Source organism: Oryzias latipes, chromosome 17 (assembly GCF_053564925.1).
Source record: "Oryzias latipes strain Hd-rR chromosome 17, Olatipes_Hd-rR_3.1".
NCBI lineage: Eukaryota > Metazoa > Chordata > Actinopteri > Beloniformes > Adrianichthyidae > Oryzias > Oryzias latipes.
The window spans coordinates 34,465,843-34,480,760 of record NC_136253.1 but is presented as its reverse complement, the minus strand read 5'-3'; the positions used below and the strand labels follow the sequence as shown (position 1 = coordinate 34,480,760).

Below are 14,918 nucleotides of genomic sequence, written 5' to 3'. Positions count from 1 at the left end.
GAAAAACTAAAGTTTTGTTTAAAACGGCGCTGTAAAGTGGAACATTCCAGACCGTTGGTTTCGTCCAGCTGCCCTCTGATTGGTCCATTTTCAGAACCAGAACATAAAATATTGACGCTCCTCTTCTTCATTAGCCTGTGGCTGCGGTTTATTTTAAACCGTCATTTTCTCTGAGAGATTAATATTTGCACTGAGGTGGGTCATTCGGGTTATTTTTTCGGTCTTTAATTCTGTAAACAGATTAGTTTTAATCGATTTAAGGTCAGCGGAGATGCGCGGAAGTAATCCCGTGTAGCGGCTAAAGCTAAAGCTAGCTCACCGTTTTAATTAGGTCAAGAGATGATGATGAGATAAAAAATTATGTTTTGTTTGTTTTATAAATAAAATGCGTTGTTTTTTCTTTAAAAAAATAAATAAAAATCATATATATATATATATATATATATATATATATATATATATATATATATGATTTTTATTTATTTATGACAATTAATAAAATCCCATGAATAAGCTGTTATTATTTAAAAAAAAAGGATCAAATCATAATAAAACTCAAAATAAGTTTAGAATAAAAATTCCGCTGTAAGTTTTTGTGCTTTAAAATCACAGTTTAGCTGCATCATTTTATAATGTATTTTTCCAAAATAATACCAAACACACCACATCAGTTGATTCCTTAAACTTTAACTTATAGGGCTTTTCAGCAACAACAAAAAAGGTGTTTTGTTTATAGAAACTACTCAATGCAAACAAAACCTGTAATCCAGCACACGATCGATTTATTACAATAATCTATTAACATGTAATACTAAACCCAAGAGACCTTTTATTTAAAAGAAATCAGAGATCAATATTAATATTGGTTGGTAACAACAAATGTCAAGTTTATGCTGAAACTTACCATCATTCCTCCTTACTCTAAAGAAATTAGAATAAAAATTGGATGGATGTACTTCCAGGTAGAGCTTCTGTTTCACAGAAGTTTTAGTTTCTGCTTCACAAACTAAACGTCCTAAATTCTAAGGATCTGTCCCATCGGTCAAACCGTAACTGAACTCGGATCAATCGTTGGATCTCGTACTTCGGTTCCAACCTGTCTCCATGTCTGCATTTCAGGAGGTCGACCACGCAGCAGCCAGAATGTCCAGCAAGAGGGCCAAGGGCAAGAACACCAAGAAGCGTCCCCAGAGGGCCACGTCCAACGTGTTCGCCATGTTCGACCAGTCCCAGATCCAGGAGTTCAAGGAGGCGTTCAACATGATCGACCAAAACAGGGACGGCTTTATTGACAAGGAAGACCTTCACGACATGCTCGCCTCATTAGGTAGAGCTTTGTGTGATTCTGTCTGCGCTACACAAGCCGTGGGGCTGGTGATGCTAATAGGGACTTGAATGTGTTCCAGGTAAGAACCCCACAGACGAGTACCTGGAAGCCATGATGAACGAAGCTCCGGGCCCGGTCAACTTCACCATGTTCCTGACCATGTTCGGGGAGAAGCTGAACGGCACCGACCCGGAGGATGTGATCCGCAACGCTTTCGCCTGCTTTGATGAAGAGGGAACGGGTCAGTCCTCCTGCTTAACGGGCTTTTCTAGGAAATAAAATGAAAGCCTGAGAGGTCCTGGGCCCTTCTCAGCTTTTTTTTATTTACTACGATATGCTCCAAAAACATACTTTTAAAGTAGTTTTTTGTGGGACTGTTTAGTACAATCGCAGCCAGGGATTTCATAATATTTCACATGAACCTCAAACTATACAAAAACACAATTCAGAGTTTGTCTTTTTTTACCAAAAAAAAGAAGAAATCGCAAAAATGATGAAACAAATTGATTTTATGTTTAATAGCAAAGATCACAACTGTACAGATAAAAAAATGGTATAATCCTCCCTAAATATATAGAAATATATCAAAGCAGCTGCACTTTGCTGTCTTTCCTTCCTCTTCACCACAGGAATGTGGACAGATGGAACAAGCTAGCTTTATTCTTAAATCTACTTTATCTACACTTCAGTCTTCACTAAAGGGGGGGCGGGGCTTACTCCACACCAACAGTCCCGCCCACAACTCAACTCGCCTAGAAAACAAAAGAAAATTTGGGTTAAAAACGTCATAATCATTATTGAAAGACCAGTGGAAACGCTTAGAAAATGGATCAAAAGACGATTGGCGTGTCTGAAAACGATTAGATGTTTGTTTCTCCATTACCTTTGATGATATCAAAGGTCGGACGCTCCTCCTCGGTCAACTATCTCCTTGTTCTGCTGGCTCACGTACGCATGCACTCGCAGAAACGCACAGAAAACGGCCTTTTCGCTCCCGCTCGTCGACAGCGAGGTAGCGGTTTAAAGGACATTTGGTCTTGTGGTTCCTGTCGGCTGATTCTGAACGACTTCAGCACCACAGAGGAGGACAGCTCCATCTGTCGCAGCTTGACGAGTGAGAGGAGACGGTTGGACGTTTTGGGACATTCTGGTTTGAAGGACCTCGTCATTCTTGTCGTAACCCGGGCTGTGTTTGTTTTAAACCCAAAAATGATGTCAAAGCTGTTTGAAACGTCATATTGTGAATGCAAACTGTCAGTGGTGAGTCGGGCTGAAATCAGCGTTCAGAGACTTCTAAGGGTGATGATGATGATGATGATGCAACTTAACTATATCCAGGGTGGGTTCAAAAATATTTTAGGTCTCCTTGGAATTGTTTTTGATAGCAAAATGTATCCAAACAGAATGAATTGGGTTTATGACGTCCGATTCTGATTGGTTCCCAGTTTTTGGCAGAAACACGGAGGATTCCCCTGAAAGTGTTTCCTCCCCGCAGGTCTGATCCAGGAGGAGTTCCTCAGGGAGCTGCTCACCACCATGGGCGACAGGTTCACAGACGAAGACGTGGACGAGCTCTTCCGCGAGGCGCCCATCGACAAGAAGGGCAACTTCAACTACGTGGCTTTCACGCGCATTCTCAAACACGGCGCCAAGGACAAGGACGATTAGAGACTCGCCGCCTGTCCAAAGGTCACGGCGTTCTTCATGTTGGACGGCGTTGGCTGTTGTGGCGTCACGGCTGAACCTGCCAGCGGTGTTTTGTTGAAGCTGCTTGCGGGACCTCTGGGTCCTCCACCAATCCTACTTTAAAGCTCCTTTGCACAGACCAGACGTCTTCTTTCTTTCAGAATAAAGTGTCCTGAAATGATTTTGGCTTTTCAGAAAAAGTTATTATATGGGATGTGATGAGTCGGCGTGATTCACCGGCGCCATGACGTCTTCATGTCACAGAAACAACCTCATGTTCTAGAACAGCTGAAGGTGGATCATTAAGGGATTCCTATGAAGGAATCCAGTCACTTCTGCACGTCATTGTGGGTTCAACGATGGCGGTCACCATCTGTTCTAATAACATCGCTTGGGTCACTTCCTGTTCCTGCCTCCCTGAAGGAGGCAGACTGGTGCCATTCTTGGAATGGAGGCCTGATACAATCCATCAAAAATCCAAAAAACATGGCGTCATCCTTCAATCATCAAGATATCGGTATTTACGCTACATTTATCCACTTTAAACTACCGGCACTCGATCATGTTGACGATTAGCAGTTACTGTGTCCAAAAAGAAGAGGACTGAGCAGAGCAGCTTCATCTTTAACCGAGACTCGGAGCAACATGACCAGTAAAACCAAATTAGCTGCTGAAATTGCAGATATTAAGGAATCTCTGAACTTCATGTCAAAGGTCGTCAGTGAAGTGGTAAAACATCTGAAAACACCTTGTGGAAGAAGAGACCCAGGAGCCAAAGGCCATCATCGATCAAAAAGATCTAAGGATGGAACTCCTGGAGCGAACGGTGGATGACTTGGCGCCGTGTTCCAGAGCGGATGACCTTGCGATCACAGGGTCTCTTGGGTTGATTTCAAGCGTCATTTTTTTTCGCCTGCTCCTGATTCACAACAAGTTGAATAAAGAAATCCTCAGATTTGCAATTTAAGCTGAATTTCTTTTAAATATTTGTCCTCCATCATCAGAAAAATGCCCCAAGAAGAGGTTAAAGAAACACACCAGTTTCCCCAGAGTGGGTCTTTCCATTAAGCTCACTGTATAAAAGGATGGGCGATGGGAAGTGGGGGCTGGCTTACTCTGATTTTGGCTAAAAATGGCATCATCATTAAGGAATGCTGGGAAAATCGATCAGAAGATGATGGGAGCGGGACTTCAGAAATAAACGTCCAAACATTGGAGATCTGTCTTTTTGGCTTAAAATTTATTCATTTTTCTGCAGTCGTCGTGATTTTGATGAACATGTACAGTAGAAGTCAGTTGATGATGATGTGATTTGCCTAATTTGACTTTCTCCTTTTTTTATAACAAAAATACAACTCTGTAAATTCACAAACCTCTTCAAGTTGACGTGGTGGAAACATCTAAAGAGGGTTCACTTACTTCTGTGGATCAGGCTGGCGGCGACCGAGAGGAACAGCTGAAGGCCGATGGGAGGAAAACGCCACAGGACAGACGGAGGATTTGATCTACGGTAAACATCAAAGCACCACCGACGCTCCAGTCCATGTCTGAGTCTGAGACGCATCTTCACCTACGGCTGACCCTCATGATCTCAGCAAAGTCTCCTTTCGTTATGAAGCACATCACACCGAGAAATAAATAAAATCTGCTCCACATCTGAAGCCGTTGGTACACTTTGCTCACAGAGCAACAGATAGCACACAGTAAGGGAAGCAGCTTCAGTCTGCCAGAGCCAAGTTCTTGGACTGGGTCTTTGATAGGTGGTCTGATATACCCGCCTCCAGCCTGTCGCACTGGGCCAGGAAGTCCTGAGGCCACGAAAAACAGAAAAATAGGAGTCAATTTTTTTTAGCGTCGTCAGTAAAAGCAGAAAAAAAGAAACCTACTGGCTAACCTGCACGGTTTTTATGAGGCCCCTTTTCTTCACTCTGAAGTCGTTAAAATTCTCCGGGACAGACTTTAGAGGAAAGAGAGAGAGAGAGAGGAGTGTGTTAGAAATGACCAACACTCGAGGGATAAAAAGCTCAATCCAAAAAGAGATTACTATGGCGTCTATCTGCTCCAGAATCTTCATGAACTGCTCAGCAGCAACTTTAACTCTCTGGTCAAGTTTGCTCAAAGCCTCAGCTTGGAGGTCTTTGGCCAAGAAGCCCTGCAGAGCAAAGAAAAGAGGTGAAACCTCAAAGAAACGACCCATCTGACGATGCTTTTCTCCCTCCAGGATCTGTGGCTCACGTTCTTCAGTCCCGTCAACTCCCCGTCCACCTTCTCCAGCTTCTTGGCGGTCACTTCCACCGACTTCTCAATGTCTTTCAGCTTCTTCAGCTCAGCTTCTTCCTCCGGACTGTTCTGTTTGTACAGCGTTGTCAGTGGGATGTGCGCACGCCAACTCAATCAGGGGCGGCGCCCGAGCGTCTTACCCGTTTCCCGATCATCATGAGTTTGCAGCCGTCTTTGATCCCGTAGGTGGAAAGCCTCTCGTCCATCTCTTTCAGAGACTTCCCTGAAGAAAGAAGAATATGTTAGCAAAAAATTGCAGACGCACCAAGTCAAAGAAAATACAGAAATAAAGATTTGGTCTTCCTTATGTATAGTTTTTAGCAAATTAAAGAAACTGGTAACCACGACAACCGTTTTTGTCTGCATCACCACGACACTGCAACAACGCTCAGCTGGTTGATCACTTTAGATCTTCGTTTTCAGAAACTATCACAATGCCGCGACATGGAGTCAAGGCCTAATTATGGGATGCATTCAAAAAAAAAAAAAAAAAAGAATGTAGGTCAAACCCAAACCTTTGAAGATGAGTTTTTGAGAGGCGGGGGGAACGCCGGTGGCCTGACAGACAGCTTCTGATAAATCCTTCACTGCCGGCCCGTTGCCGTCATCTGGACTCGTTAGTTTGATGTTGTGTTTTACTGAACCTGATCAACAGACATTCATGCAGTTGTCATAACGTTGTGAACATAAATAAAACAGGTTTGTGTGAATTCATATCGCCAAACCTCAGTTGTGAAGCCAACAAAAATTAATCAATTACAATTTATTTCATTTAAAATCTGTAATGAAGTGAGACTTCTTGAAAGTTTATTATAATCAAACCCATTTGTAGAGTCTGATCCTCATTAGTCTTTTGATTTGAACCTTTTTTCTGCTATTTTTAGCATTTGATGACACGTTATATTTGTTATGAATCCACAATTAAAAATGAACATAATTCGAATTTTGAGCAGACAGGTAAAGCAGTTTGCTGAGACATTCAATGCCTAACAGTAAATAGTTCATTTCACATCATGATCAGCAGAAGTTTTTCCTAGAACCGGTTTTTGCGTTTGGGCTACACAACAACAAGCAAAGGATTTCTGAGCTACAGTCACATCTAAGACTCGGAGCCGCTTCAGTCTCCGTTTGTTTAAAATTCAAAACGTTTTCTTACCGTAGTTGACTATCAGGTTTATCGTTTGATCAGACATGTCTTTGTGTTTGTTCTTCAACCTCAACACAAGTCACCCGGCTATCTCCGCTAACAGCTAACTACTTCCGGTCAGCACCGGAAATGACGGACTGATTTTCCGCTGCATTTCAAAAGGTCCTTTTTATCCATATACATACGTATAAATATATAGAGACAGATTTAAAAAATAATGTCGAAGCGTGTTTTTCTGTTTGAATGTTTGATCCTTAAACTTTCCAACGCCGACAGTCAGTCACGAATGTTGAAAATTTTGCTTTCTATGCAGACCTTGACTCGACCAACCGGCTCTGTGGCGCAATGGATAGCGCATTGGACTTCTAGCTAAATCGATCAAAAGAGATTCAAAGGTTGTGGGTTCGAGTCCCACCAGAGTCGCACTTTTTTACTTTTACAGTTTATGCGCCTCAAATACTGCGTTAACTACAAACACGTGATGCATTGTGGGAAAAGGACAGCGCCCGTAAGTCGATATAAAGTTTCCAACTTTCATAACACACACCCTGAAGTTGCAAGTTCGAGCCCCGCTTGGAACGTGTGCGATTTTGGAGGTTTTATGTCGGCCTCGTGGCTTTCATGATCTCTTCTGCCATGTGTGAAATATGCATGCCTAATAGTATATGACATTTGTTACTAACGGAAATATACACTAAATTAAACTTTGGAGATTTTGCACATTAAAACATCATAATGGTCTATTTAATGTACTACAGCAGAATAACATAAAATAAATTATTTATGTGAAAAATACAGATGTATTGACAATATTAAAAAATCTGACTGTTGATTTAAAAGATGAACACACATAAATAACTTTTTAATTGTTAGATTAAAGGGGATTTACTTGTTATTTTACTACACGTTTCCATTAGCGGAAAAACACAGCTGGTTTACCTACAACGGAGGACATCTAGTATAAACCACCAAATGAAAAATACCTTTAGCACCTGCAACAGGTAACCCCATCAGCAAAAATGTGTGATTTGATTGGAAATCAATTCCAAGAATTAGCGAGCTTGAACTCTATCAACAAGCAGCTTTTGCAGAGTGGATGTCTAAATAAATCGTTGACAAGAGATTCAAAGATTGTAAGTTCGAGTCCCTCTAGACTCTAGAGACAAGGTATTTTGTTTTCTATATATGTATATGCCCTTACACGTCCAATTTAACTACAAAAATGAAATGCATTGTGGGAAACAATGTCCAGTCCATGTTCTTTTGGTTTAAAGAAACGGCGTGCGCTCAGTTTTTAACTCTATTTGCAAATAGTAACTCACTGTTTACTATAGTGGATGGAGATCTACTGCAGGAAATTACTACTTACTCTTTGTAAAAATAGTAAATATTTATTATACTAGACGTGCAACCCCTTGTGGCTACACAGTTTGACACTAGGATAGAGGGTCTAGCCCAAAGACCCACGCCGAACGAGGCTCATTGTAGTCTATGATTGCACCCCCCAGGACTGAAAACCGGTTTCTCCCGAGACTCTAAACCAACTGAGCCATCCAGCCTAATACCAACAAAAAAAACATCAAATGAACAAAATGAAAGCCGAGCTCTTGTTTGATATGCCTTTTTTGTTTAGTAGTCACATTTCCCCAGGTAATCAGACTTAACTACAGTGGTAATAAAACCCACAATGAGATGTCCTCGGTTGTGGACGCCTGGCCTCAAGATGTAAGGTCAAGCCATGAGACCAACATTTTTGGCCAAAAATGACAAGAGCCAGTTGTTAATAAGTTAGTCTTATTCAGGCATTGAGGAGAGAAGAGTTTGTCCATCCACCTCAACCCGCTATATTCCTTTTTGGGGTCACGGGAGCCTGTCCAGGCCAGAAAAAGGCAGGGCACACCCTGCACAGGTCACCAGTCCGTCCCACATGCAGACTTCAGAGTCCTCAATCAATAACGCCTGAGAAAAAGTTTACAGGAATAAAGGTGTAAAATTTTAAGAAAAAAGGTCAAAATTTTATTCAAAATAAAATTGTTCAGTTTATAGAAAAAAAAGTTAAAATTTTATTAGAATAGAATAAAAAATATAATTAAATATGTTGCAATTTTGAAATAAAAAAGTGAATAAGGTTGTAATTTAATGAAAATAAACTTGAACATTTACTAAAATAAACAAAACCTGACTTTACAACTTTATTCTCTCAAAATGTTTCCCTTTTCCTCATAATTTTATGAATTTATTCTCATATATTTGTTTATTTCTTTTTTTTTTATGGGGGCCCCTGTATCCTATAAGCTCAAGAATACAAAACAAAAATACTACATTTAATCAAATGTGAACAAATATTCAAATTTCTTAGGGTTTAGTTAGAACAAAGGATTTATTCTGTGACTTTAAAATTCTAGAAACATTTTTAATAGAGAAAAAGCTCAAAACAAACAACTTCTCTAACACAGAAAACTGGAAGAATGTGAAATAAATTATTGTTGACATTGACGAGAAGATTAAACAAAAAAGAAATGACTGATAAGGCCACACGCCAACACAACAGCTGTAACAAATGACGACACAAGGACAGCGACACAACCATAGTGTTCTCCGCTCAAATGCGTGGCATGTAGAAACGTTTCTCTACATAGAAAAGTGGATTCAGTTGAAGTGCAGTCTCTTTCGGGCGTCTGCGTTCATGTGGCGGGAATCTGCGGCAGGCCGAACTCGTCCACCAACACGCCGTCCTGCAAACAAACCACAACTTCAAATGGATTCTTTTCCACAGCGTGGAGTTCTTCCAGAGATTTGCAGAGAAGCAACAGAGTTTTCTGGACTCTCAGATCATCGTGTTGTTTGTGTCCCAGCGGCCATAGGGGGGACTAACCACACGGATCAAAGGCAGCATGGAATCGTCTCGAAGACAAAGTTTGAAACTGAAAAGAAGTTTTAGATGAAAAAGCTGCAAACTGAAGGTTCTGATCTGTCTTCCTCGCCTCGACTAACGTCAACGATCACGACCGATTCATATTGAAGGGCTCTACGAAAGCATCGGCCGCCATGTCTGGGTTCATGACCTCCTTCATGAACCACGTGTTTGTAAACTGGCCCTTAAACTCTGTGGTAGTTCCAATAGCTAAATTAATGCTGGATACAACTTTTTTATTGTTCTATACTGTGAACAAATTGAACTCTTCTTTCTTTCGACGTTCTTTTGTTTTGTTTTTCTGTGTGACCCGTCACCTTGTTTGTCTTGCTGTCACTGGGGATTCCTTCAGGGATGGACGGAGCAGCCGAAGCCTCATCCAGGTAGGAGCTGTCTTCATCCAGCAGCAGCTCGTCACCCAGAGCATCCAGCTCTGGAAAGCAAAGTTCATTTCCAGGAGAAACCAATTAAGATTCTGTCATCATTAAAATCCAATCTCAACAGTCATATTTCTCGCGCCCAGGTCGGCGTGCTCCACTTCCTTTGCCTGCAAAGGTGATTGGCGTGCAGGTTATTCCCTTTGAGGTTCTTGGAACCGTGAGGTAATTAAAGTCTGACGCGACCTGCAGTTTCATGTTGAGAGGCAAAAAAGACGTACCAGCTTCAAGGTCCTCCTCATCGATGTCTGGAGTTCCGTAGCTGCGGCTCAGGGACTCCTGGACCTCACCTGCCTCCTCCATCATGTCCTCCAGCTGGTCCTGCAAATCCTGCAATAAAAATGTCTTTGAGGCCGCCCTCTGACCCCTCAGCTACCCTCCTACTCTGTACGGGGTAAATATCACTCTGATACACAAAGACTCATTTAACCACAAAAAATGAATACGTATTTTAGTCGCATTTCTGTTCTTCACTATTACTCACGTCCAAATTTTCAAACTACATCATATCAGCTCAGCAGTAGAGCTTCTTACTGGTTAATGTCCTGCCGCAGCCGTCCTGGACCATAAGGACTGTAAGGACTATAAGGACGGTTAGGATCATGAGGACCATAAGGACCATTTGGACCATAAGGGCCGTAAGGACCATTTGGACCATAAGGACCGTTAGGATCATAAGGATCGTTAGGACCGTAAGGACCAATGGACCATTTAGACCATAAGGACCAATAGGACCACTTGGACCATAAGGACTGTAAGGACCATAAGGATCGTAAGAATCGTTAGGACTATAAGGACCGTTAGGACCATAAGGGACGTTAGGATCATAAGCACCGTAAGGACTGTTAGGACCATAAGGACCAATAGGACCAATAGGACCATAAGGAGCGTTAGGACCATAAGGATCGTTAGGACCATAAGGGACGTTAGGATCATAAGGATGGTAAGGATCGTTAGGACCGTAAGGACCAATGGACCATTTAGACCATAAGGACCATGAGGACCATAAGGACCATGAGGACCGTTAGGACCATAAGGGCCGTTAGGACCATAAGGGCCGTTAGGACCTAAACGATCATTAGGACCAGATTGTTTTCTTAATTCTTTCTTTCTGTGCCTTAGAGGGAAATTTCACCACGAACAAAGTCAGCCCTGTGACAGACTAGCGACATGTCCAGCATGTCCCCCGCCTTCCTACAGTTTTGTCCAACAATATAGGAGAAGAAAACTACACGTTGACTCAAGCTGAATGACAGGATATCACATACGACATGACCAAATTAGGAATGTGAGCGTGGCTAAAAAAAAAAACCTCCGTTGCCAAGGAAATCTAGAAGTTTACTTTTACAGATTCCTCTAAAATTTACATCGACTTGTTCGTCACCCCCAAACGACCAGAAAACAAAATGGTTGCTATGGAGATAGAACCAATGGAAGATTCATTATTTTGAAAGTGCTTTTAAAAAAATAAATAAAAGACGGTAAACTATCTGCAAATAGGAGCACCACCACCAACACTTAGTCCCAATGAAAACAGACATACGTCGATCTGATCCAGTTTGACATCTTTGTACGCCTTTTTCATTTCCTTTGCTCCGATCTTCATGGCCTCCACCTGCACACAGAGAGAAGGCAGGGGACTGAGTCACATGACCTGTCGTTCAGGTAAAGACCGGTGGGTCGAGTATGAAGCAGGATTAGCAGCTCAGCGAGGTAACTTCAGGTTTTTTCACCTAACAAAGATGGCTCCGGCTTTCTTCCTGAGCTACACCATGAGCAAGGCAGAAACATTTTTACTCTTCTCTGAGACACAAATTTAAATCAATATAATGCAATACCGTTAGGAGTTTTTGTTAAGCTACATAAATAACAAATATGCAACACATTTCTGGGTTTTCCCTCGGGCTGGAGATGATTCTTACGGTGGTCTTGGTGTCCTTTAATGTCTGGATGGTGTAGTTGGCCTGCTCCATGTTGAAGGACTGCTGAGCCAGCTGCTCCCTTTGACCTTCATACCTGAGGATGAGCAGGAGTTTCTTAAAACACCGGGAGCTTCAGAGGAATTAGTTCAGTCGAAACGTAGGAAGTTCCGATTGTTGTCAAGCATTTGACTAAAAAGGCAATTATATTGTGTGAGTTTCCAACATTTAAAATGTTGTGGGAAAACCACAAGAGGAGCCTTTTTATTCCACATTTCAGTGTAAACATGATCAATAATCCCTTGAATCTGCTTTTCCTCCACTTTTTTTGTTTTTTGAGACAAGGCAGATGTTTATTTTGTATCTTTTGTTCATACATTAAAGGATCCGTCTAAAACTTTTCTGATTGGTTTTGGTTAAAGTGAAACTGGAATGGGGCCAGAACCCTAAATGGTGCTTTTTGTGGTGAAGTAGCTGCTGGGTGTGCGACTCACATTCTCTTCTGCTTCAGGACCCTCATGGCCTTCTGCTTCACCGTGTTCTGCACATGAAAACAGAGGAGTGCAGATGTTTCCTCCGGCACAGACACGCCCAAATCCAATCCCATCTCCTACCTTGGAGGGTCCGTCTCTCATCTTCTTCAGCTGATCCTTGTACTTCAGCAGCTCGGCGTCCAGTCGGCCTATTTTCTTCTCGATGGACTCGGATCTGGCGTCCACCTGAGGGAGGATCCGAATTCGGAAAATACGTCTGTGACGTTTGAGGCAGCTGGAAAACTTCTACAGTGTCTTCATCCGAGAAGCTTTTCTGAGAATTACTTTGGAACTTTAGGGATTTGAATCTGTTCATATTCAACCAGCAAGACCTTTTTTTTCTTCTTCTTTTTTTTTTAATGGGAAAAAGATGTCTCCTAAAACATAAAGAGGCATCACTGTCAAATAAAAGCACTCCTTTATTTATATAGTTCCTTTATTTTGAAAGGAACCTGTGTGAGCTGATGTCAAAACTACAAAAGTTAAAATGATCCCAAATATAGAAATATAGACTGTTATAATTAGATTATTGTAAATATGTAAAAGCTATGAATAAATGGTTAAATGATAACAAAAAAATAAATAAAGTGTATTTTTTTAAACCAAACTAAACTAAACCAAATGACTCTTTTAGTGGGACAGGGCGCAAACGTTACCAAACATTACTTCTTTTGTTTTGTTTTGCAAGCTATAATGTCCCAAAGTTTCTTCTCCGTCACTGAAAAACAACTCCAAATCATGAAGTTCCCTCTGCCGTGTTTGATCATTCAGGGTTGACACCACCTTGTTCCATCAGACTATAAAACCTGCTCTGCAAAAGGCCAGTCTGGCTTTTCTGCTTCCTACCTGGACAGGTGGCATCCAGGTGGGTCTGCATCAGTGGAACTGACTGACTTCCTTCCATGCTTTTGTTTGCTTTTGGAAATTGTGTCTGCCAAAAGCATTGGTGGCTCAAAAACCAGACAACGGTCAAGGAAACGTGACGGATCCACGATCAGACGAAGCTGCCAGCAGACCTTGACCCCGCCAGCGGTTTTAGGATCCCGCAGATGAAAATCCTGATCTCAGCATCCCTGTTTTTAGAGCCACCAACACAGTAAACGGACACAACACTGCCCAAAAAATAAAAGATGTTTTCTATTCTAAAGGTTTTGCTCAAAAGATTAAATTATTTTATAAATGTATTTTATTGGTCAAAATAGTAATATGTAGACATATATATGTATATGAACTGCATTGTGTTTATTTGTGTTTGGGGGGGGGAGGGGGTCGCGTGTCATTTCTGGACTAAACCATCTGCTGGTTGATTTCTAGAATCCCCTAATAGCTTAAATAATTGAGGTTTAACTGTGATTTTAGGAGCGTCGACATCATTCCTCGGTTTATTGTTTACCCTGTTTTTTATAGTGGACATGCTAGCGCGTTCACGGCACCGTTATGTGGATGAAAACACCCCCGTCCTCCTTCCGCCTTTACTCACGGTGCTGATGCAGTCCGACAGGTTCGGAGGAGGCGCTTTGGGCTTCCCGCGTCCGAATATTCTGATCATGTTCGAGCCCTTTCCCCGACTCGCAGCGTTCAGACTTACTCGATTAAAATACAAAAAGCAAAGGATTTCTCCAGAAGTCACCCGGAAGCGACGCCGCACACGCAAAAGGCTCTGATTGGCTAGCATGAACGCTCGCAGCCAATGAGGGAGCTGGACGCGCTGCTGCCCCTCTGTGGTGAATGGAGGTACTGCAGTTCACACAGAAAATCTTTTGTCCCCCGCATGAGAGGGGCAGCATCGTAAATCCGTCTGGGGGGCCGTTTGTATGATCCCCCTCCCCAAAGACACTGCCCGAAAACGTCACGAGAGAAAAAAAGATAAAATGCCTGCTTTTGGAAAGTTTTAATTTTCAGCAGGACAGTCAGTTTTCTTGCCTTTAATGTCTGTAAATGTTTAATAATTTATCATGACGTTCTAATATTTAAGCTTTTATTGGCATTTTATTTAGATGCTATAATCAAACAAACCATCTGAATAAATTTGCAAAAACTTGCTTTTTTTTATTTGAATATTAATGCTGTCATTTAAATGGGGGAGCGCTCCAATAAAACATATAGCAGTATATGGTTTTTTTTTTAAATGTTTTTCTAATTTCAATCTTTATTTCATCTGAGGTCTAATTGAGTTTACAACATTTGACAGACTGGATCTGAGCTTCGATTGGAAAAATACAGAAACATTTTCATTCTTGTTTTTTTTAGAATTGAAAATGTTTTAATTATAGACAGTTGAAAGATTTGTCCTTTTCCTGAAACTCTCAAAACTGATCTGCTTTCAAGAATATTTTTTTTTTGTTTGTATAATTGAAAAAAAAGGTTTTGAAAATGTTTTTCTGGAGTTTGAATTGAAGGACGGGTCTGCACAGCATCAGGACCACAATCCCCTTTGCAGAAGCGTCACTTCTTTACGCCTGTTTTTATTTCCAGCTTTGGAAAAAAAAAACTTCCCTCATGTTTTCACTTTCAAGTAGACGCTAAATTAAGGTCAGTTTGAATCAAAAATGGTTTAATGTGTGTTTGCATCAATGGGCGTCAAACATTCAGCCTCAATGCTGCTGTTTTTATTTCAAAATAAAGCTGAAGCAAAAAAAAACAAGGAATAACAAACATAAACATTTATTTTGAAA

At 41.3% G+C, this 14,918-nt stretch overlaps 3 protein-coding genes and 1 non-coding gene across 4 annotated transcripts; 2 read left to right on the top strand and 2 right to left on the bottom strand.

The window, feature by feature from the left end:
- Window positions 1-56: 56 nt before the first annotated feature.
- Window positions 57-3,194, top strand: myl12.2 (myosin, light chain 12, genome duplicate 2). Its single transcript, XM_023965746.2, has 4 exons — window positions 57-195; window positions 1,120-1,327; window positions 1,407-1,568; window positions 2,823-3,194. Exons 2-4 carry the CDS (start codon window positions 1,144-1,146, stop codon window positions 2,993-2,995), a joined length of 519 nt encoding a protein of 172 aa, XP_023821514.1. The 5' UTR covers window positions 57-195; window positions 1,120-1,143; the 3' UTR covers window positions 2,996-3,194.
- Window positions 3,195-4,234: 1,040 nt separating this feature from the next.
- Window positions 4,235-6,607, bottom strand: bag1 (BCL2 associated athanogene 1). The gene is made up of 7 exons (XM_004079444.4): window positions 6,450-6,607; window positions 5,809-5,937; window positions 5,434-5,516; window positions 5,249-5,362; window positions 5,058-5,165; window positions 4,908-4,970; window positions 4,235-4,821 (listed from the first exon to the last, which is right to left on the bottom strand). The coding sequence occupies exons 1-7, from the start codon at window positions 6,484-6,486 to the stop codon at window positions 4,732-4,734; spliced, it is 624 nt and encodes a 207-aa protein (XP_004079492.1). The 5' UTR covers window positions 6,487-6,607; the 3' UTR covers window positions 4,235-4,731.
- A 164-nt stretch (window positions 6,608-6,771) lies between these two features.
- trnar-ucu (transfer RNA arginine (anticodon UCU)) lies at window positions 6,772-6,863 on the top strand. The gene is given in 2 exon segments: window positions 6,772-6,808; window positions 6,828-6,863. It is a non-coding gene; the product is annotated as a tRNA-Arg (tRNA).
- A 1,938-nt stretch (window positions 6,864-8,801) lies between these two features.
- Window positions 8,802-13,906, bottom strand: chmp5a (charged multivesicular body protein 5a). Its single transcript, XM_004079443.5, has 8 exons — window positions 13,724-13,906; window positions 12,325-12,429; window positions 12,205-12,251; window positions 11,714-11,807; window positions 11,335-11,406; window positions 10,013-10,121; window positions 9,672-9,787; window positions 8,802-9,175 (listed from the first exon to the last, which is right to left on the bottom strand). The coding sequence occupies exons 1-8, from the start codon at window positions 13,790-13,792 to the stop codon at window positions 9,125-9,127; spliced, it is 663 nt and encodes a 220-aa protein (XP_004079491.1). The 5' UTR covers window positions 13,793-13,906; the 3' UTR covers window positions 8,802-9,124.
- Between the last annotated feature and the right edge of the window lie 1,012 nt (window positions 13,907-14,918).

Excerpts from the sequence above, each read along its gene's own strand:
- chmp5a (XM_004079443.5), bottom strand. The coding sequence starts at position 13,792 with ATGATCAGAATATTCGGACGCGGGAAGCCCAAAGCGCCTCCTCCGAAC. Across the intron at positions 10,122-11,334 it reads TCAAACTGGATCAGATCGAC|GATTTGCAGGACCAGCTGGA; the intron begins GTATGTCTGTTT and ends TTTTTATTGCAG. Across the intron at positions 9,788-10,012 it reads TGAGGAGGACCTTGAAGCTG|AGCTGGATGCTCTGGGTGAC; the intron begins GTACGTCTTTTT and ends TTTGCTTTCCAG.
- myl12.2 (XM_023965746.2), top strand. The coding sequence starts at position 1,144 with ATGTCCAGCAAGAGGGCCAAGGGCAAGAACACCAAGAAGCGTCCCCAG. Across the intron at positions 1,328-1,406 it reads CGACATGCTCGCCTCATTAG|GTAAGAACCCCACAGACGAG; the intron begins GTAGAGCTTTGT and ends AATGTGTTCCAG. Across the intron at positions 1,569-2,822 it reads CTTTGATGAAGAGGGAACGG|GTCTGATCCAGGAGGAGTTC; the intron begins GTCAGTCCTCCT and ends TCCTCCCCGCAG.
- bag1 (XM_004079444.4), bottom strand. The coding sequence starts at position 6,486 with ATGTCTGATCAAACGATAAACCTGATAGTCAACTACG. Across the intron at positions 5,517-5,808 it reads TCAAAAACTCATCTTCAAAG|GGAAGTCTCTGAAAGAGATG; the intron begins GTTTGGGTTTGA and ends TTCTTTCTTCAG. Across the intron at positions 5,166-5,248 it reads AGTTGACGGGACTGAAGAAC|GGCTTCTTGGCCAAAGACCT; the intron begins GTGAGCCACAGA and ends TTTGCTCTGCAG.